This window comes from Protopterus annectens, chromosome 16.part0, assembly GCF_019279795.1.
Source record: "Protopterus annectens isolate FY-2018-M chromosome 16.part0, PAN1.0, whole genome shotgun sequence".
Classification (NCBI taxonomy): domain Eukaryota; kingdom Metazoa; phylum Chordata; order Ceratodontiformes; family Protopteridae; genus Protopterus; species Protopterus annectens.
In genome coordinates, this window is record NC_056750.1 from 857,063,851 (window position 1) to 857,086,440 (window position 22,590).

Consider the following 22,590-nt stretch of genomic DNA (forward strand, 5'->3'; position numbering starts at 1 on the left):
TAGGACTTCTGAAAAGGGAATGTAATAACCTCTGGATAAAACTGAACCATGCATCTGAGGTGATGGCCTCTCAATCTTTTGAATGGCAAGCCAAACAACCACCTACACAAGAGCAGTGGGGCCACCCTTCAAGACTGCTGAAAGAGCCCACCATAGAAAGCTCCACAGACACCCATACTCTGCAGACAATCTCTGCACCATGGATGGCATCCATTATAATCCTCCCCTCTGTCCTCAAGAGGGACGCTCTGAAGGAGCATCCTAGGAAGACTGCTGCGATTTTCTGAAGAACAGATGCTTACCTCCTTCAGATTCCTTGAAAAGGTCCATTGAGGGGTGGCAAAGTGCAATCCAATGGCAGACCGCGATTTTCTATCCTGTTCACTCTCTGTCAGAGTATCCTTAACTTTTGGCCCAAATAAGTAAGAGCCATCAAAATGGGCACTGATTAAAGATGCCTTTAATCAATCCGCAAAGTTGCATAAATGCATCCAAGCATGGCGCTGCACAGCAATACCAGAGACAGACGCTCAAGATGCTCCATCAGCTGTGTATGAGATGATCCTCATGGAAAAATTAGCAATGGAAAGCAGGGTGGACAACTGAGTCTCCAGCATACTTTGCAACTACAGAGATTGCTGCATCTCGACAGCTGTTGACACTTGAGACACCAAGTCCCACTGAAGTCTTGTCAAGTGTGCCAGGTAATTAAGAGCTCTCAGCACAAAGGTGGCTGAAGGATAAGAGCACTTCTGGAAACAATCCAAAGCTCAAGACTTCCTGTTCGGGGGATGAACCGAGGAGCTCTCCTCAGAAATCTTCTTGGTTGCTGCCGCCACCACAATAGCATTAACAGCCACACCCTTACGCCACTGCAACATGACCTTTGGGGGAATGAGAATCTTATCCGGCTTCTTGGAGTTGGGCTTCACTGTCAGGTTCCTTCCACTCCCCCTAGTACACTGTGTGTGTGTGCGTGTGTGTGTGTGTAACAGCATCTGGAGAAGGAACCACCCAAGGCATGGATGTAGACCAAAGGCCTCCAAAAATGCAGAGTCCTTCGGACAGGGTGCTTTGGTGGCCCAACCTCCCCACTGGTGAAGTAGCTCCAATAAGATGCCAAAACAAGTGCTATCCTGTTGAGATTCGGGGGGGGGGGTCCCCCTCTCCTTCCTCGATGTCAATATCCTCAGATATTTCTCTGAGGAGTTGAGGCGTTTCCTCTTGCACTTCCTCTTTCTCAAAATCTCCTGTTCTGATAAAGCTGGGGAGAAAGGGAAAGATTTGGAATGCTCTGTCATGAGGGCAGGATGGAGACTTGTTAAAACGGCTATCCAGGAGCAGAATGATGACTGGTCGTAGGCAGTCATGAAAAAGTGGAAGGGACATTGGTTGGAAAAAAAATCTTCTCCTGAGAGGTGAACATCTTCTCTACGCTGTAAAAAGCAGAGATGGAAGCTGGTCTCTTAGGACAGAGGGTTCAGAACCTGAAGGTATAAGGATCATAGGAAGTTACTAGGCTAACTGGCCCTAGGGCCCTTACAAGCCTAGCTAAGTTCTACCCTTATTTCCACGACCAGCACCAACTGTTCCCATCCAAGAGGGATACAAGGTGGAACCCCCCCAAGGTGAATTTACAGTTGCCTGTCCAATCGTCCAGATTGTGTCTGAAGAGGGTCAATGAGGTGCCCTGTTTAATATGAAGTGTGAGTCCATTCCAAAGGTGCGGTAACGTCTGGGAGACTAATCTTTCCCTCCAGCATGTTCTGTTAATGTCGCATACCAGGTTAAGGTCTTCAGAGCGAGTAACCAATGTACAATATGGCTTGCGGATATGCAGCATTTCCAATAAAGCATGGTCAAAGACTGCCTTATATGCAAGGCCATAGATCACACTTGAGTAGTCTACATTAAACACAATAAAGTGACAGTGATTTCAGACTATCCACATAGGACAGATGCTGGAGACCTTGAATTTTCCTTGTGAAAAACCTTTGGGGTCTCTCCAATTGCTGCAGGTGCTTGGAAAGGCAAATCCCAAAAGAGGAATTGTACTCAATTACTGGCCTGATGAGGGAAGAGTACAGGGAGGTTCTAACTTCTTTGCTTCTTGATGCAATGTTTTACTTCTGAGATGAGCAATACAGAATGTCCTTTTTACCATTGTGGAGACATGGTGGCCAAAGGTAAGACTGCTGTCACCTCTGTGCCCAAGTCTCTCACCACCGAGTGTGTACTTAGGGTGTTAACTGATGTGGTACTTAACAGGAACATCCCACTTACCAAAAGGGATGGCAATACTTTTTTTTGCATTAAGTTTAAGGCTATGACTTTGGCACCAATCATTTGTTTGTGTAAGACCCTCTTGTGGGATGGTAACATCATTAAGAGATACTATGACAGTTCCCAGTTTGCATTCATCAGCAAACTTTGCCAGCCACAGACCTTCAGTTTTAGCTTGCACTTTGGAGAAAAAGATTCTGAATAGCTGAGGTCCCAGGAAACAATCCCGATCCCATGGGACCCATGCTTAGCTCAGACACTGAAACTGAAGCTGAGCTGTCCACAGCTGAAGACCAGAGTGAAACAGATGATCCGGAAGCAGGAATTGTCAACCCAAAAAACGCCGGTTTCAACACCACAACTCCAAGGTCCCAGTAGCTTTGTAAAAGTCGGGATTTAAAGCACCAAGGAAAGAGACAGTCAAAGACAACCAAGCCACAAGATGTAAAATGGAGGGTGGAAAATCAGCCGGCCCGCAAAGACCTTGGATTCAAGGAGGCAGAGGAAGGAAGCCAAAAGGATAGAGTTGGGGGTCCTGGTACCAGACCCAAACCTGAAGTGATAAGGCCTAATAAAAAGGATTTCATCAACTGCTCCAACTCAGAAGTTTTGATACTACCCACAAACCTAGATGATGAGATGGATGAAGCTCACCAATGAGGGCTGAGAAGGTCTTCTGATGTCATATGCCGGATCAAAGACAGAGAAGCTCGGAACCATGGCAGGGAAAGGGAAGACTCTGAGAACCATTCTGGTGGTGTGGAAGGCAAAATGTGGGAGGATTACCTACCAGAAGGGGTCTTCTTATTATAAAGTGAATAGGAAGGCTTCGGGATGGAGCCTTCATAGTCTTCAACACTGATGGGGATCTGTGCCAAGTCAATATCGGTGCCAGGAGACCCAAGTCTTGGGAGCTTTGGGTCTGGCAAAGCTGAGAAGGAAAAATCAAGAACTGAATACAAAGAGGATCTCTTCTGATTTACTTTAGATCTGTAGTCCTGCTGTTGGAGCATCTTGGACCTGGCCTTTGGAACCAAGGGAGAAGCAACTGAAGAAATAGTATAGGGAGAACCAGAGGTGAGAAGTCCTTTGAACACCAGCTTACCTACGTTAATTAATGGCTTTTGTTATGAACCCCTCACAGAGGACCCACAATCCATTTTCAAAACTCCCAAAGAGTACACACACTTTACGTGTGCATCCTGTGAAGGCAACTTGTGCCCGCAGGACATGAACTTTCTAAATCCCTTATCAATTACCAAAAAGGAAAAAAAATTACCAGACAAAAAAATTCCAAGACAATAAAACCGCTAACATAGGGGAAAAAAAAAAGCAAGCTGAAAGGGTAGGAAGTCCAATAGGGTTTATCAAGAAGAACGATAAACTTACCTAAATAGATAAACACAGACAACAACACTAAAAAGGTCCCAGTAAAACAAACATTGAGCAGAGCCAAGATCAAGCTACTAAATGGAATGGTGGCAAACTAGATCTGTGGATTAGGGTGAGGACTGGGGAGTTGTGGGTAATGCAGGCAGAGCTAAGAGATTTGAAGACTTTGGAACTGGCAGGTGTCGGATCCAAAGACCCCCCCCCCCCAGGTTGAAGCTAGATGGAGCAGACATCAGGTGTAACACATTCCTGCTTTCTTGAATTCTTCCTAAACTTCTTAGGTAGCACAAACAGCTACCATTCATCAACACAGGTGTAGAGAAATATGACCCTTAATGTCCTCAGCCTAGGTCTTTGTTACAACCCTGGCATACACATATATGCCAACACAACCAGACTTGATGGCACACTTTCCCATATTATGAAAAGTATGAATTAGATTACGCAACTTAAAATGGTGTTTGGAGTTCTCTCAAGATTCTACAATTCCACCATTTGAAGACTCTGGCAAATTTATGGCCTTAACAACCAGAGCTTCAAAGATGGAAGTCCTCTTTCTTGTCAAAGGGATCTAGAATTCTGCTTTACTTTTCATATGACAAGCTATTAATGGCAGGTACCAGTCTAAAACTGCTTAACAGATCAAGATACTATCTGACCAAAAAACTGACCTTTTATATACTTATTCAGTTCCTCCACTCACCCAAAACAGGTCAGACATCCTAGAGTCTTTAAACTGAGCTTCAAAGATGCATTCTGAAAAGCATCCTCCAATGTCTGGAAAAGTGGAAGTATGTTAGTGAGCTGATTAGTGCACAACCACTCCAAGTACATCATGTGGGAGTGTTCCCTCAATAAGGTTAACAGTCTCTATAAAGCAGACCTCCTCTGGTGCAGTACTGGTTTGTAAAGCAGACTAAGCCCACAATCTTTTTACTAACGGATGTTAGGAATGGGATAATAGTTTAGAGAACTGAATACTTCCCTTCTCTGCAAGGTCTTAAGTAGCTCATATGCTGGGTTCTGTTGCTGGGGGGTAAGGACTTTAACCCTATTTCTGATCATTGTTCTCCAAACTAGGAATACTCGAACGACAACTGAAAAACCAAGTCAGTAACTCAGAAAGATAAAACGAGTACACCAATAAGTGCCGTCACTCTGTTGGAACAAATAACAGCTGGCAAGGACCAAACGATGAAGTAAATGTTCGATTTATTAAAGCTATTTAAAACTAAAAGTAGCAAGTGCTATAAGTATACAAATGAAAATCAGTTAATGTACAAACGAAAGTCAGTTAAGCGCTTTCACCCAGCATATCCGGGCTTCATCAGAACTGAACCATTGGTTCAAAGCAAGCAATTTAAAACTTTTTTGGCGCCCAAAAACATTACAGAATTTAAAGACACAGAGGTATTAATAACAATTACAATTGCTGGACAACTAAATGTAGTTAGTATCACAATTTCCCTAACGTTACAAATGGCATCAAGTAGACATATGCATAACTAAATGAATGAAATGTGTATACCATATAATAAGTATGTACAATAAATATATATTAAAATATAAAAAATGGAAAATTTATAAATTACCCACTATCTAAAAAATATACATATGTATGCTGCTATTATGCAAAAATGTTAGATCTCATGTGATGTTGTTTGAATAATTAAATAAATAAATATTTAAATATATAAATATATATAAAAAATGTGATTCACCTATGTTTCAAACATTTCATAAAAATGACAATTACATGAAGATAAATATGATTGCAATTCTCACTTATACATTATAAATATTCACTGTACCTTACCATAATAAAATGTAATAAATAAGAATTAATAAATTAGTAATATAAAAATTAATATATTAATGTATGACGGATAAATAATTTAATGAAATAATTATGGTTTAATTAATATGAAATCGTTTAAACCTGGTGGTGTGGTGGCATCTAGATATATTTGCCACCAAATTTCTTTATAGCTGAGCAAGCTTTTAAAATCCCCTCCTTTGGAATCATATTTAATTACTTCTAATATAATAAATTTAAAGTGGTGGTCATCCCCTTCCCTATCTATATGTCTGTAAAGTGCGTTGTTGTTGTCGTCCTTAGTTCTTATACTATATACATGGGTCATAGATCCTTTTCTTTAGATTTCTTTCCGTTTTACCTACATAAAAGCTTGTACATAGTTGGCAAATACTTAAATAAATCACCATCTTGGTATTGCAATTTCCTGCCCTTCTTTTTACACAACTTTTGTGTCCGTTAGCCAGATAAATAATGTTCTCTTCGGACATATATTTACATTGATTACAGGTACCACATTTAGGATTCGTACTGGTAATCAACTTTTTATTTTTCTTTCCAATAGTTCTACATTCCACTAGCTGTTTGATGTTGGTTCCCATTTTATATGTAAACTGTGGTTTAACTCCCAGTACTTTGCATAGTTGGGAATCTTTAGAAATAATATACCAAAAATGGTTTAAAATCTTTTTGATATAACTAGCGGCTAAATTAAACTGTAAAATATTAGACCTATGAAAGGAATCACGACTATTGTCTAACTCATTGTTGTCACAATCACAAAGTGTGCAAGTCTCTTGAAATACAAGTTTGTGGTTGCTCCCTAATAAAGGAGAATATCTAGTGTTCCTATGTTGTAATATATATTGGATAGTAGAATCCATCATAACAATAGGGTAACCTCTTTGTGTATATAACTCCTTTATAAAATTTAATTCAGAATGTAATAACTCATTGTCAGATGTCATACGTGAGGCTCGAACACACTGACCTTTGAATATATTGTTTTTCAGTTTCTCTGGATGACAACAGGTGTAATGTAAACAGTTGTTGGAAAAAGTTTCTTTTCTGTGTATAGAAGTAAATGTATTAGACTGATGTTGAATAAAAGTGTCTTAAGTAGGGTAATCCTGTGTTATTGTAGGAATATGTAAATTTTAAATATTCACTACTCATATTCAAAAACTCAATGAAAGATTCCATAATATTAAATTCAGCATCCCATAATATATATATGTCATCCAGAAATCTGAAGTAATATTTTACATAATTGAAAAAATCACTGGTAAAAAGTACAGTGTCCTCCCAATGGAGCATTACCAAATTAGCATAGATGGGAGCACAAGCAGCTCCCATCGTTACTCCTTTTGTTTGTTTAAAGTATTCACCTTCAAAGTATAAGTAATTATTTTCCAATACTAAGGCCATCATTTCTTCCAATAATCTAATTTCATCCCATTTGAGGTTAGAATACTTATAAATACTTGCACTAAAAGCTTCAAGTCCTTGATCTTTAGGGATGCACGAAAATAGGTCAATTACATCTATAGTAAGATGTAAGAAATGTAATATCATATTTCAAATCTAAAGGAAAATTCTTTAAAAATACCCAGGAATCTTTGACCATGTGTGAGACTTTATCATATACAGATTTCAATTTGTAATCAATGTATTTTCCTAATGGGAATGTCTTTGATTTACTACCTGAGACTATTGGATGGAAGGGGGGATCATGTATATTTTTGTGGACCTTGGGTATACCAACAAGTGTAGCCAATTTTGGAAATTTCACCGATAAAAAATCATACATCTCCTTGGTGATTCTTCCTTCTATGTAGTATTCCTCAATATAAGAGTCAATCCTTTGATCGGCAATATTGAGTTCATTGATGGATATGGATGAGTAATTACCAGAAAAATGTAACAGATCGTATATCTTCTTTGTATACTGTATGTTATCATATAGAACAATACCGCCCCCTTTATCTGGTCTCATAACTCTAATATTTTCATTTTCCCTAAGGTCTCTTATTAATCTTTCTTCATCTTGTGTTAGATTCGCACAAGAAGCTAATTGTTTAAGTTTGTTTGATTCTTGATAAATTTCTCTGATAGTTAAATTCTCTTACAAATCAATACTGGGATGACTGGGAGGGTTGAATCTACTTTTTACCTTAAATGGGGTATCAGTATATTTTCTACTTGGGGTTTTATCTTTGTCAGTCAAACTCAGATTTTTGAAATAAATGGCCAAATTGGCCTTTCGAATGAATTTTTTAAATTCTATAATTGTGTCTGTCAAATCAAACCTGGGATTCAGTATATATTTCTCTCCTTTGCTGAATAAATCAAAAGGAATTTCATCTATATTCATGTCAGTGTAGTTAAATATCTTAAAATTATTATAAGTGTACACATTTCCATCTGTTTCTATCCCATGGATAGTGTTGATGTTACCTTGATCATATGAATGTTCACTTTTAGACTCTAATACCACTTCTTTCTCATGAATTTCTGATTCCCATTTGGGTGGGGTTGTGAATATTGTTTTCCACCGTATTGAAAATCCCCCTTATAGGGATATCTTTCATTGCGGTAAGACTTGTCAAACCCTTTCCTATAGTCAAAATTTTCATTCTCCTCCCTTTGCCATGTATGTTCATAAAATTCATCTTTATTATGTTTCTTGTATCTCATTTCGGGCCAAATATATGCCTTACTACTGTTGTATTGTTCACTATCCCTTATAAGCTTTTTAGATTTTCTCTGTATAATATTAGAAATCCATGTTTTAGCTTCCTGGTACTGCTTATGCTTATTATATAAATTTTCCCATTGAGAGAATAAAAGATCATTAAGAATATTGTTATTTAATTTTTCTGCATCAGATATGAGTTTGCTCATTTTATCATCATTATGTTTCATTAATAACCTCAAAGTTAAAACCACAATTATCAAAAAAACAATTAAATTCCTTTACAACATCTGAGGTAAAATCTAGACCTAAAGGTAACTTAAAAAACCTCAGTCCCTTAGGTACTAATTTCATTTCCAAATTCTTACTTAAATAAGCATTGTCTACTTTGAGACCATTGATACTTTTTAACTTTTTACCTAAGGAAAAAATCATGGTCTTTAAATTGTCAAATTCAATATTGTCCGTTCTTGTAACATTATTATCACTTTTTATATCTTCCACTCCATAATTAAATAATAAAAATGCATTAAATTTATTGTCTTCAGAAGTGACAGTCCCCCGAGCTGGGGAGTGTGCGGGTCTGAAGGCAGGTTTCACAGTACCTTTTTGTTGTTGAGTGGGCTGTCCAGCAATAGAAGAATAAGTTTTGGATAGCAATTGCCTTTTGGATCTAGCTCCGGTTCTTGTAGCTTCCTCATTAATGTCATATAAAGAAAAATCGAAAGTAAAATCAGATAAATTGATTTTTGGGCGCCAAAAAAGTTTTAAATTGCTTGCTTTGAACCAATGGTTCAGTTCTGATGAAGCCCGGATATGCTGGGTGAAAGCGCTTAACTGACTTTCGTTTGTACATTAACTGATTTTCGTTTGTATACTTATAGCACTTGCTACTTTTAGCACTTGCTACTTTTAGTTTTAAACAGTTTTAATAAATTGAAGATTTACTTCATCGTTTGGTCCTTGCCAGCTGTTATTTGTTCCAACGGAGTGACGGCACTTATTGGTGTACTCGTTTTAAACTAGGAATACTCCTTATACCGGTCTACTTTATGTTCTCCTCCCACAGACAAAGCACAGAAAGTAAAAATCCTTCACAGCACTACATAAATGCCATAACCACACAACTAACTTTTTTTTTTCAGGGATGTCACAGGCCTTATATTAAACAAAGCAAATATCTTGGTAAAAATCTCAGTATAGCAATAAACCACACAGAAAAACAGCAGGAGAGTTGGCAGCAAAGCTAATGAATTTTACAAACTGGGTACTTATCACTCTAAAAGAACAGAATCTGGCTTGCTATGCACGGACAACCAAACACTTGAATCAAAGGGAAAAAAATATCACCACATGTGCTACTCTTCTTTTGCCCCTGATGTCAGTGTGATATACCCTTCCAGCCAGGAAGATGGGCATCCAGAGCTCAGAGGCTAGTGTTGGACAATTTGCCAGAGACAAATTCCCATGCTTAGCCAAAACTACTGCAGCAGTGAAGTCTATGTTGAACATTAACCCCTCCTTCCAGTATAGGAAGGCAGCAATACAAGCAATGTGAGGGGTAATAGGTGCCATGGGTGGCTACTCAATACTTAAAGGTGGCCATAAGAGAAGGCAGAGAAGCACAGCCAAGTATTTCAACTACAGTGCAGGGTCTCAAATTAAACAGACTCAAACACAGGAGCAGCAGCTCTAAATGGATAACAGGTCTTACCATGGTGTCCTTACACTACACAGAAAAGTTGTGTAAAATCTTACCATAACCATTGATGCCATTCTCTTCCATGTTTAATATTCTACATGTGGGTTTACCTCTCTTCCTTCCTGTACATCTGGCCAGTATTCCAAAGTTTTTCAGTCCCTCAGTGTGTGACATCTGATGTGGCTTAGGGAATGTGGGCCATAAAAGTGACATCCGCATGCACCAGCACTCAGAACTGAAGGCCACAGTCGGAGCCAGCCCTAGGAGGGCAGAGCCAATCCAGTGGCACCGAGAAGGGCAAATGCAACCTAACAGGAGGGTGTGAAGAAATACTGCAAAATGAAAGAGAAAGACATCTATGGTTATGGTAAGATTTTACACAACTTTTCTATGTCTTCTATTCTAGTGTTGCAGTATTATACATGTGGGTGAGTGCCAAAGCTCACTGTGGTTGGGGAGGTGGTCTGGAATCCATGAAGGACAGCTCTAGCAAACCCCACCCTGGCTCTAGTAATATGGTCCAGTTTGTAATGCCTGGTGAAGGTGTTGACTGAAGATAAGTAGTTGCTTCGAGGATAGTACAGGTATCTGGCCCCCTAAAGGCGGCTCCTGAAGAGGCCATAGCTCTGGTGGAGTGTGCGCTTTTACACTACCTTGTAGGGATTTTCTGTGGTGTTGGTAACAGAATGTAATGGGCTTGGAGAACCAGGCCAAGATGGTCTGTTTGGTCACTGCTTTTCCCAGGGCTCTAGGGTGGAAGGAGACGAAGAGTTGGTCAGATTGTCTGATGGACTTGGTGTTGTGTAGATAAAACCTGAGCTGTCTGTGAACATCTAAGGAATGAAGTACTCTCTCACTGTCCCCCTGACTGGGGAAGAATGTAGGTAGGTGTACAGCCTGGTTCAAGGATAAGTCATTTACCACCTTAGGCATGAAAGAAGGGTTAGTTGTAAGTGTAACCCTGTCATAGTGGAAAACTAGGAAGGGTGGAGTAGCCATAAGAGCTTGTAGCTCTGAGACCCTCCTGGCTGAGGTCAAGGCGACTAATAAAACCATTTTCCATGTGCAAAGTTTTAGGGAGACTTCATCTGCTGGCTCAAAAGGAGCCAGAGTGAGTTTTTCCACAACATAGTTAAGATCCCAAGGTGGAGGGGATGATTTCCTTGGGGTTCTTAGGTGGAGTATCTCTTCTGAGGAAGAGTTTGGCAGGGAGTCTGGATGCTAGGGGTGGATCCAGAGGAAGACATGCAGAGACTGCAGACAAGTGGTCTTTAATTGAAGAGTAGGCCAGACCTGTCTGCAGTAGTTCACACATGTAAGACAAGACTAGACGGGTCTCGTTTGCCAGCAGGTCCAACTGTCTTTTGAGACACCATATGGAAAACCTTTTCCACTTTGAAGGGTAAGATTTTTTTGTATTTGGTTTCCTGGCCTCCTGCAAGACACTGAGCACTTCCTCATTGTAAAGGTGCCTGAAGGAGATCAGAATCCTATCAACCACGGGGTGAAGTGCAGTAACTGCCACTGTGGGTGTAGCTGGGATCCCTTGTGCTGTGTGAGAAGGTCCACTCTGGGGGAGTAACTTGTGGTGACTGCCCTTGGACAATCGTAGATGTAGGGGGAACCAGTGCTGTTTTGGCCAGTAGGGTGCCACCAGCAAGATTTTTGGCCTGTCCTGCTGGATTTTCAGCAGGACCTTCTGAATCAATGGGAAAATTTCCCCTTCCAAAATATTGAAAAGGAATCTGTTGCCAGTGCCTGAGGGTCTGGTATCCTGTTGCAGAAGCCAGGAAGATGCCTGTTGACAGAGGAGGCAAACAGGTCTATTTGACGTATCCCTCAACGGTGGACCAGGTCCAGGAAGACATCCCTGTAAAGCATCCATTTGTGGCCGTTAGTGATGGTTCTGCTCCTGGGAGTTATGAAGAGAGGGAATTGTAAAATGCCTGCAGGGAAAAGTACAGTTTTGTACCTACCATAAATGTAGATGTTCGAGGATCCACATTGCTGCAGTCCTAACTATTGGGGTAGTCCGCTGTCCAGTCGGCCCGAATACCAAAGTATATGGCTGACGTCGGTCAGGGCGCATTAGACTGACGTCAGTACGTCAGGGTACTAATGCGCATGACAGACGTCATATCCTCAGTCTTTTCTTGCCCCAGACGTCAGAAGACCCTAAAAAGATAAGGCCAAAAAACCAAAAACTCCCAACAAACCTGCACCAAAATATATATATACAAAATATACAAAAATAGCAGAATATAACCCCACCTACACAACCACCCCTAAACACAGAGGGGAAGGAGGGAGGGTAAATTGGACTGCAGCAATGTGGATCCTCGAACATCTACATTTATGGTAGGTACAAAACTGTACTATGTTCTTCATTCCACATTGCTGCAGTCCTAACTATTGGGTAGAATCCCAAAGCAGAGGTAAGGGAGGCTGGCAAATCATAAGGAAGCAGGAACTGACAACATGCCTTGCAAAATAGCTGTGGCAAAACCAGCCCTAGACTTAGAGTAGAGAGGAAGGTGATAATGCTTAGAGAAAGTATGCACTGAACTCCAAGTAGCTGCCTCCAAAATATCCTTAGTTGCCACCCCCCTCAGAAATGCTGTTGAAGTGGCAGTAGCCCTAGTGGAATGAGGCCTAATCCCAGCTGGAATCTCCTTGCCATGATAGGAATAACAAAATGTAATGCAACACCCAATCCATCTAGAAATAGTTTGTTTTGACACAGGCTTGCCCTGAGAACTCAAAGCAAAAGAAACAAACAACTGCTGAGACTGCCTGAAATCCTTAGTCCTGCTCAAATAATAACGCAATTGCCTGTGTACATCTAAAGTGTGCAAAATCTTTTCCCCTTTATTTTGGGGATCTGCATAAAAAGTAGGCAAATGAATAGTTTGGTTTAAAGCCACACTAGAAACCACCTTAGGCATAAAGGAAGGATTAGTACGTAAGATACCCTATCCTTATGAAAAATCAAAAAAGGCTCCACTGCCATAAGGGCCTGCAACTCAGAAACCCTTCTTGCAGAAGTAATGGCCAACAAAAAAGCAGTTTTCCATGACAAGTATTTCAAGTCAGCAGTAGCCGCAGGCTCAAAGGTTGTAGAGTAAGTTTCTCCAACACAAAATTGAGGTCCCAAGCAGGAGTAGGAGCTCTACGTGGGGGTCTTATATTCTTTGCCCCTCTAAGAAATTGCTTGAACAAAGGATGCGAAAACAATGGTGGGTCACAATCATAGTGAGCTGAAATTGCTGCAGCATGAATCTTAATGGAAGAGAAAGACAAACCTTTGTCCAATAACTCAGTAAGATATTGAAGAGCCACACTCAGATTTGGCTCGAAATCTCCAAATTGTTTGCTGCACTCCAAAATAAAAATCTCTTCCATTTTTCTGCGTACACTTTCCTTGTACTAGGTCTCCTGGCTTCCATAATCACATTTAAAACTTGTTGAGGAAGTTGAGACCTGCTGTCTTTCAAAACAGAATATGCCAGGCTGTTAGATGAAGAGAGTGAAGCTTGACATTGAGCAGGTGACCGTCTCTCTGAGACAACAGGTGTGGAATCAAGGGTAAAGGCCATGGAGGCTTCTTTACCAGACTCCTCAGTAATGGGTACCAGTGCTGCCGAGGCCAATCTGGAGCTATTAAAATCATCCTTGGCTTGTCTTGTCTGACCTTTAGAAGCACCTTTGGAAGAAGAGGCAGAGGTGGAAAGCATACACATGAAGATTTGTCCAACTGAAAGAAAGAGCATCCACTTTCCAAGCTGTGTGATGAAACCTCTTTGTGCAAAACTTTGGCAGCTGGTGGTTTAGTGGAGAAGCGAACAGATCTATGTCTGGAGTTCCCCAGGACACGGTCAACTTTTGAAATACATGAAGATCCAGTTTCCACTCGTGGGGATCCATGATTTGTCTGCTTAACACATCTGCTAAGGAGTGCTGTGGTCGGGACAGAAACCTTGCCTGAAGAGTTAGTTGCAAGCTGAGCGCAGTCTCCCATAAAATCATTGCTTGCCTGCACAATGGGTAAGAATGTGTTCCCCCTTGTTTGTTGATGTACCACATGACAGTTGTGTTGTCTGTTAGAATCAACACCTGCCCTGGAAGAAGTAACTCCTTGAAAGCCATTAATGCAAATTGGACTGCTAACATCTCCTTCATGTTGATATGTAGATGCTGTAGTCTGGCAGGCCACTTGTCTTGTATCCACTTTCCATTTAGATGAGCTCCCCAAGCAATGTCTGAGGCATCTGTCGTTAGAATCTGACTCGCCTCTGGCCGGGTCACAGAGAGTCCCTTGTTTAGGTGACATTCCTGAGCCCACCACAAAAATTCCTTTTGAATGCAAGGTATTATTTGAATGACAGTGTCCAAATCCTGGCAGTGCTGTGTCCATACATTTTGAGATACCATTGTAGCTTCCTCATATGCAGTTTGGCATTGGGAAGCACCAGAATACAAGATGCCATGAACCCTAAGGCTTGAAGGACTGTCCTTGCAGTCAGCCCGGACTGAAGAGATAGTTGATGGAAGTAACTGGAAAGATTCTTTTGTTTGTCCGGGGTTAAAAGGCCATCTGGGCTGCTGTATTCAGTCTCACACCCAGAAAGCACATGTCTTGAGAGGGTACTAGACTGGACTTTATTTCGTTCACAGAATACCCTAGGCATCTTAGCACTGCTATGACATATTCCAAATGCTGTAGAAGGTCTTCCTTTTCTTGAGCCAGAATCAGGCAATCGTCCAAGTAAGGATAGATTTGAATTCCTTTTAGCCTGAAGTAAGCTATCACTGGAGCCAGAACCTTTGTGAATACTCTGGGCGCAGTAGATAAGCCAAAGGGCAATGCAGAGAACTGATAATGAGAATTTCCAGCTCGAAAACGCAGATACTTTCTGCAACTTAGTCTTATAGGCACATGAAGGTAAGCCTCCTTGAGATCTAAAGATACCATCCAGTGATCTTTGCCCAGCAGAGGTAAAAGCTGTTGTAACGTCAACATTTTGAACTTGGGAATGTCCAGATAAGTGTTGAGGATAGATAAATCCAAAATTGGTCACCACGTGTTCCCCTTTTTTGGTACTAGGAACAGGCGAGAATAAAATCCTAGGCCCCTTTCTGGCACAGGAACCGGCTGAATGGCCCCTATTTGGAGTAACAGAGAAATTTGCTTGTGAGCCTCTTGTCTTTGTAGAGGAGGAATGTCTGGCATGCCTTTGAAAGGAGGCAAGGAATGGAAATAAAACCTGTAACCGTGGTGAATGATATCCAGAACCCATCTGTCTTGGGTAATTAAATCCCAATTTTCTTTGAAAAGAGACAGTCTTCCTCCCAACGGTGCTGCCAGGCGAGAATGAACTGGCAGCTGAAAAGGCAGGTCATTGGGTCTGCTTACGAAAGGACTGACTCCTGCCCTCACCAGAAGTCTGAGCAGGGGAACTCCCTGTCCTAGGCCTAAAAGAAGCCTGAGCTCTGCCCCTACCACGTCTAGACCTACCCCTAGACTGGGAATCATAAGCAGGATAAGTCCATCCCTTATCAGGCCAATTTCTACTAAACTTCGGAGGCTGCACCTGCAAAAAATCTTTAACAGTTTGCATAGACTTAGCCTTGTCCTCCATTTTCTTCAAAACTGCTTCTACAGGCGAACCAAACAACACATCAGACTGCAAAGGAGCATCCAAAATCCGTGTCTTAACATGCTCAGCTAAATTCTGATCTCTTAACCAGGCGTGCCTACGAAGAACAGAACCAGTGGCAGCCACCCTGGAGGAGGCCTGCACAGCATCAAAACCACATTGCAGGGAATGTTTACCCACCTGTTCAGACACATGAACTAAATCCTGCAACTCTTTACACTCAATACCTTCCGCCAAAGCATCCACCTTGGATTTCAACTGTGAAAGAAGATAATTCTGATATTTCAACATGTGAAACTGACAATTCAACGCCCTCATGGCTAAAGTGGAAGAAGTATACACTTTCTTTCCCCATCTATCCAAAGCCCTTGCCTCTTTATCAGGAGGGACAGGATTTTTAACAACTGAGGCCTTCACACCTTTGGGCCCCTGAGAGACAGTTTCGCGGTCTGCCCTAGGACTCTTAAAAAGATACTTATGAGCTTCAGGCACCCTATAATACCTATCCGGTTTAACTGGGGCAGGAGGCAAAGAATCAGGATTCAGGGAAGCCTCTGCAAAACATCTTCCACCACATTCAAAACAGGAGGTATAGCTAAAGGCCTATGCTGGGGTAAAACAAGAATTCCTAAGCCTTTTCCTGGAATCAGAGAAATCTTGACCTTCCCATTTAAAATGCTCCCTCATGGAATGCAAAGTCTCTGAAAATGAAAAATCCTCAGGAGGAGAAGCTGAAGGGGTAGAATCATCCACATCAGAATCAGAATAAGGAGGGTACTCCTGCAAGTCTTCAGCCGAAGACTCAGAAGCCTCGAGCATTGCTCAAAACTCTCAAACTCAGGTTCCACCCTAGGCCTCTTATCAGGAGGGGGCATAGAACCCCTTATCATAGTAATCAAATCCTCTGCCATTTTAAGCATATGTTTCTTAGGCAAAGACCCTGAAGCACTAGGAGAAACCCCCACTGAAGCAAAACTTGGCCTGCCCCTCAAAGAAGCCTTGGAAACAGAAGGGAGGCTCTAACCACCTTAGGAAGAGAGGGAAGAACAGCCACCTGAGAAGCCCCTCAGCCTGGCCTACTTCCTGAGAGGAAACATCCTGTAACAGTAAAGTCTCTCCTGAGACTCCAAAGAAACACCTGGCAAAACCTCCGGCTCCACTGAGCCCTCTAAAGAACCGACGTCTGGGACTGTCGGTTCTTCCACTCCAGGCTTTGCTGTTTTGTCCTTGCGTTTTTTAGCCGAAGCCGGCGTCGGAGCATCCGACGGCATTTTATAGTTACAACGCTTCCCAAACACTAACCTGGCACAGTCTAACCTTCTCTTAATAGTGCGTTTGTTAAACCTAGCACAAGAGCGGCATCCAACAACGTCGTGCTCAGGCCCTAAACAAGGTATACACAAAGTATGGTAATCCCTATGCGGTATCTGTTTCCCACAAGAAATACAGTTATTCACTTTTTCTGACATCCGGTTAAATACTGAGGCAAGAAAAAACCAAAATATTCCCCAACGGGGTACTTAGCCAACTTTGATTCGGTCTGAAACTCTGGCTTCAGATACTTTCAGAACGCCAACCTGCACTCGCAAAATTGCTTCTGCATCGGACCATGCGGCAAAAAAGACTGAGGATATGACGTCGGTCATGCGCATTAGTACCCTGACGTACTGACGTCAGTCTAATGCGCCCTGACCGACGTCAGCCATATACTTTGGTATTCGGGCCGACTGGACAGCGGACTACCCCAATAGTTAGGACTGCAGCAATGTGGAATGAAGAACATCTCCCTGTGAGGTGTCCAGATCCCAAACCAGCAGAGCTAGTCTGAAAAGGAGGTATGATTTTATCTCTCCCTGTTTGTTGAGATACCACTGAACCGTGGTGTTGTCCATGAAAATCTTCAATGAGCCTTTCTGGAGGTAAAGCAGGAAGGCTCGCAGGAGAATTGCAAATTGATGTGCTCTAGTTTGTGTGGCTTTGGCCACAGGCTCTGCACTTTTCTTTGCCCTAGAGTTGCTCCCAGCCCAAGTCTGAGGCATCCGGATGCATGACTTGTGTGGGTAGGGGTCGTTAAAGAGGTAGAACTGGGTTGCTGGTCACTTATATCAGCCACCACTGAATTTGCAGTTTCAAGAAAAACAGAAGGGGAACCCTGTACTCCAGAGGATGGAAGTCTTGGGTCCAGACTGACTAAAGGTACCATTGTAACTTCCACATATGCAAGTCTTGCTAAGGGTGGTATGGGTATGATGTCTGCCATGTAACACATAAGGCTGAGATACTGCCACCTTGCTGTCAGGTCTGTTGTTTGAGAGAAAAAAAACAGGTGTTGTGTCAAGGATTCCATCTTTGGTGGTGGCAGGTAGGCCTTCATAAGGTCTGTGTGAATTCTGCACTCCAGGAAGACAATGTCCTGAGTGGGCTCCAGGTGTGATTTTGGGAAATTTATCTGGAATCCTAGACACTGTAGGAGGGACAGAATTAGATGAATGTGCAGCAGGAGGGTCTCCTTGTTGTCCACCTGAATCAGTAGGTCTAGATAAGGGAATAGTTGGATTCCCTTAGTTCTGCAATAGGCAATCACTGGAGCCAAACATTTTTTGTAAACACCCTGGGGGCAGTGGAAAGCCCAAAGGGCAAGGCAGAGAACTGAAAATGGGATGTGCCTGTCAAGAAACTCTGGTATTTTATGAATGCGGGTTTTATGGGGATGTAGAGTTAAGCATCCTTTATGTCTAGGGTTGCCGTGAACCACTGGGGCAGTAACAAGGGGAAAAAGGTAGGCAGAGTCAGCATCCTGAAGGTAGGGACCTTTAGGAATAGGTCGAGATGGAGAGCTTAGCATTGGTCTTCAGGGTCCATTCTTTCTGGGGACCAGAAAATTCTGGAGTAGAAACATCTTCCTTGCGCAGCTGAAGGCATTGGTTTGATGATGCCCTGAGTCAGCAGAGCTTGCAAAACAGGTTGCAAGAGGTGTGATTGTCTGTTGGGGGCTGTCGAATGCCCTTTCGTTCTCAGGGGTGGATCCAAGTCAGGAAGTAACCTTGGAGTCCTTGCAATACATCGGGCCTTACCCTTGGAGTCCTTGCAATACATCAGGCCTTACCTTGGGGTCCTTGCAATACATCGGGCCTTACCTTGGGGTCCTTGCAATATCTCAGGCCTTACACCTTGGAGTCCTTGCAATATCTCAGGCCTTACACCTTGGAGTCCTTGCAATAATCTCAGGCCTTACACCTTGGAGTCCTTGCAATAATCTCAGGCCTTACACCTTGGAGTCCTTGCAATACATCAAGTCTTACCTTGGAGTCCTTGCAATACATCAAGCCTTACCTTGGAGTCCTTACAATACATCAAGCCTTACCTTGCAGTCCTTACAATACCATCAAGCCTTACCCTTGGAGTCCTTACTATACATCAAGCCTTACAATATATCAGACCTTACAATACACCAGACCTTACCTTGGAGACCTTACAACACATCAGGCCTTACCTTGGAGTCCTTACAATACATCTCGTACTGCTGGATCATTTGACGACTGGCCAAGCTGCCATGATACAGGATGGTGTTCATGTCTGTCCAGGTGTTGAACTCTCGCTCCCAGTTTGTGATGGTGGACAGTGGAGCGATTACCAAAAATGGACCATGGATACCTGTGCTGTACACTTCTTGTAGGAAAGCAATGGACTGGATTGTTTTACCCAACCCCATCTCATCAGCCAAGATGCAGTTTTGTCTGGAAGAGTTTAAAACAGACAGGAAAGGAGTACAAATTTATGAACTACTCTTAAGCATCAGATGCAGGACTTTATTTGTTGACAGAAATTCTAGTAAGATAACTGACAATACTGATGCAACTTTTAGCAAGCAGCTTTAAGGAGCAGACATAAACTTAAGACAAGGAAGGCACAAGTTAGACTGCCACTTCTTAAACTCAGCCTTTCAAATTAAGTCAGAAGAACTTCAAGCAATTAAAATAATATTGTAAATGCCAACTTCAACCAGCATGCATGGATCAACAATTAATAGATTAATCAGAAAGCCAGCCTTCTAAATGGAAGAAAGAATTAACAAGTGAAATAAACAGCTCACACTTCCCACGCCAACAATTACAAATGAAAACAGAGCAATACCTTTCAATTACACTTGGGTCAAATTTTATCTGTACATCTCAGTTTCATTAACAGAAAAATACAAACTGTTTTGTCACATTCAGTACTTAGGTTAGAAGTTACTAATCCACTGGGGGAGGAAAACATATTAAACCTTTTCTATCTTTTTACACCATGACTGAATCATAAATAAAACGTCACACTATTCCTTACAAACTGTATGGTATTAACTAACGCATGATAAAGTACAGCTGTGTAAGCACACTTAACAGAACACTAGACGTCTGAATGATCACTGCTACAGTTTCTTAACTACAGGGATTCTAGAACAGCTGGCAAGCTTCCAAATTTTCCAGGGTACTTTCCATGTGCCCAAACAGTTGGTCAACTCAAGCTGAACTGAAAAAGTGTGGTTTAGGCACTAAGCCATTCAGAACTGTTATGCTAACTTACACAGGCCGAACCAAAGTCCTGAAAAGAACACTAAAATTAGAAGTCCTCACCCTGGCAACAAAAACATACTAAAATGGAAGGGGGGGGGGTCACTACCGCAGCAGTGGTCTTTTGAACATCTACTGTTATTTACGGCAAGTTTATTTACACAACTGAACTCTGTTCATAATACTAATCATTGCTGCAACAGCCTTAGCTATACGGGTATATTACTACAGCTTACACTGACAGGGAGGAGAAATGGGGGACAAAAGAGGCCACTGGGGGTCCTTGCAAATCATGTCCTCAACTGGGACAGAATGTTGAGAGAGCATTTTAAAGTGCCAACAGCTCTTTTACATGCAGGTCATTTTGTCATTAATGTCCCAAAGATATTGCACTTTTATCTCCAGAGACACTGTATGAGGCTATGTTACAGACTGTGTTTGAGGAAAAATGGGATACACTAATTAAGATAAAATTAGTCTCTTCAAAGAATCTCCTTTCTCAAAAAGAAGAAACTGGAGACTGAAATGTCAGGTGATGCTCATAATAGGATCATACAAATCTGAGGTGCCACACAACGTTTCTAATCAGAAGTCTTGCTGGAGGAATCAGATACCAAGAGACCTAAAATCCCTAGAAAATGCCTTGTTAAAACAGCTGTTGAGTGAAAAAACTCAGGAAAAGACCTAGATACAAATTAAAGGGAGGAAAGATCCAGAAATGGTCAGCATAAATCTTCTTTCTCTAGCACCAGAAAAGTACAGTTTTGTACCTACCATAAATGTAGATGTTCGAAGATCCACATTGCTGCAGTCCTTACACTTGGGTAGTTCGCTGTCCTCGGTCGGCCCGAATATCAAAGTATAAGGCTGACGTCGGTCAAGGCGCATTTGACTGACATCAGGACGTCAGGGTACAAATGCGCATGACCGACGTCATATCCTCAGTCTTTTCTTGCCCCAGATGTCAGAAGACCCTAAAAATAAAGGTCAAAACCAAAAGACAGCAAACAAACAACCAACCACCCGTGCACTAATTATATGTACAATATATACAAAATACACAATATTTACAACCCAACCCACACAACCATCTCTAACTACAGAGGGGAAGGAGGGAGGGTAAATTGGACTGCAGCAATGTGGATCTTCGAACATCTACATTTATGGTAGGTACAAAACTGTACTATGTTCTTCATCTCACATTGCTGCAGTCCTTACACTTGGGTAGAATCCCAAAGCAGAGGTAAGGGAGGATGGCCAAACTATAAGGAAGCAGGAGCTGCCAAAATGCCCTGCAAAACAGCAGTGGCAAAACCAGCCCTGGATTTAGAGTAAAGTGGTAGGTGATAATGCCTGGAGGAAGTATGCACTGAACTCCAAGTAGCTGCCTCCAAAATATCCTTGGTTGCCACCCCCCTCAAAAAAGCTGTCGAAGTGGCAGTAGCCCTAGTGGAATGAGGCCTAATCCCAGCTGGAATCTCCTTGCCATGATGGGAATAACAGAAAGCAATGCAAAACCCAATCCACTTAGAAATAGTTTGTTTTGACACAGGCTTGCCCTGAGAACTCAAGGCAAAAGAAACAAATAACTGCTGAGACTGCCTGAACCCTTTAGTTCTGTCCAAATAATATTGCAACTGCCTGTGTACATCTAAAGTGTGCAAAATCTTTTCCCCTTTATTTTGGGGATTTGCATAAAAGTAGGCAAATGAATAGTTTGGTTTAAAGCCACACTAGAAACCACTTTAGGCATAAAGGAAGGATTAGTACGTAAAGATACCCTATCCTTATGGAAAATTAAGTAAGGCTCAACCGCCATAAGGGCCTGTAATTCAGATACCCTTCTTGCAGAGGTAATGGCCAACAAAAAAGCAGTCTTCCATGATAAATATTTCAACTCAATAGTAGCTGCAGGCTCAAAAGGTTGTAGAGTGAGTTTCTCCAACACAAAATTGAGATCCCAAGCAGGAGTAGGAGCTCTATGTGGGGGTCTTATATTCTTTGCCCCTCTAAGAAATTGCTTGAACAAAGGATGAGAAAACAATGGTGGGTCACAGTCATAGTGAGCTGAAATTGCCGCAGCATGAACCTTAATAGAAGAGAAGGACAAACCTTTGTCCAGTAACTCAGTAAGATATTGAAGAGCCAGACTTAAATTAGGCTCAGAAACATCAAAATCCTTTGCTGCACTCCAAAATAAAAATCTCTTCCATTTATCTGCGTACACTTTCCTTGTACTAGGCCTTCTAGCTTCCAAAATCACATTCAAAACTTGTTGTGGAAGTTGAGACCCTCTATGGTTCAAAACAGAATATGCCAGGCTGTTAGGTGAAGAGACTGAAGTTTGACATTGAGCAAATGACTGTCCTCCTGGGACAACAGGTGTGGAATCGAAGGCAAAGGCCATGGAGGCTTCCGTACCAGACTCCTCAGTAATGGGTACCAGTGCTGTAGAGGCCAATCTGGAGCTATTAAAATCACCCTTGGCTTGT

At 41.9% G+C, this 22,590-nt stretch overlaps 1 protein-coding gene across 1 annotated transcript in view; it reads right to left on the reverse strand.

Annotated features, from left to right (window-relative positions):
* The window catches only part of CHD8 (chromodomain helicase DNA binding protein 8), a gene marked incomplete in the record, with an annotated part of 4,119,653 nt that overhangs the window by 2,655,657 nt on the left and 1,441,406 nt on the right, over positions 1 to 22,590 (reverse strand). The window contains 1 exon segment of the mRNA XM_044057960.1: positions 19,039 to 19,282. Coding sequence (XP_043913895.1) covers positions 19,039 to 19,282 — 244 coding nt within the window.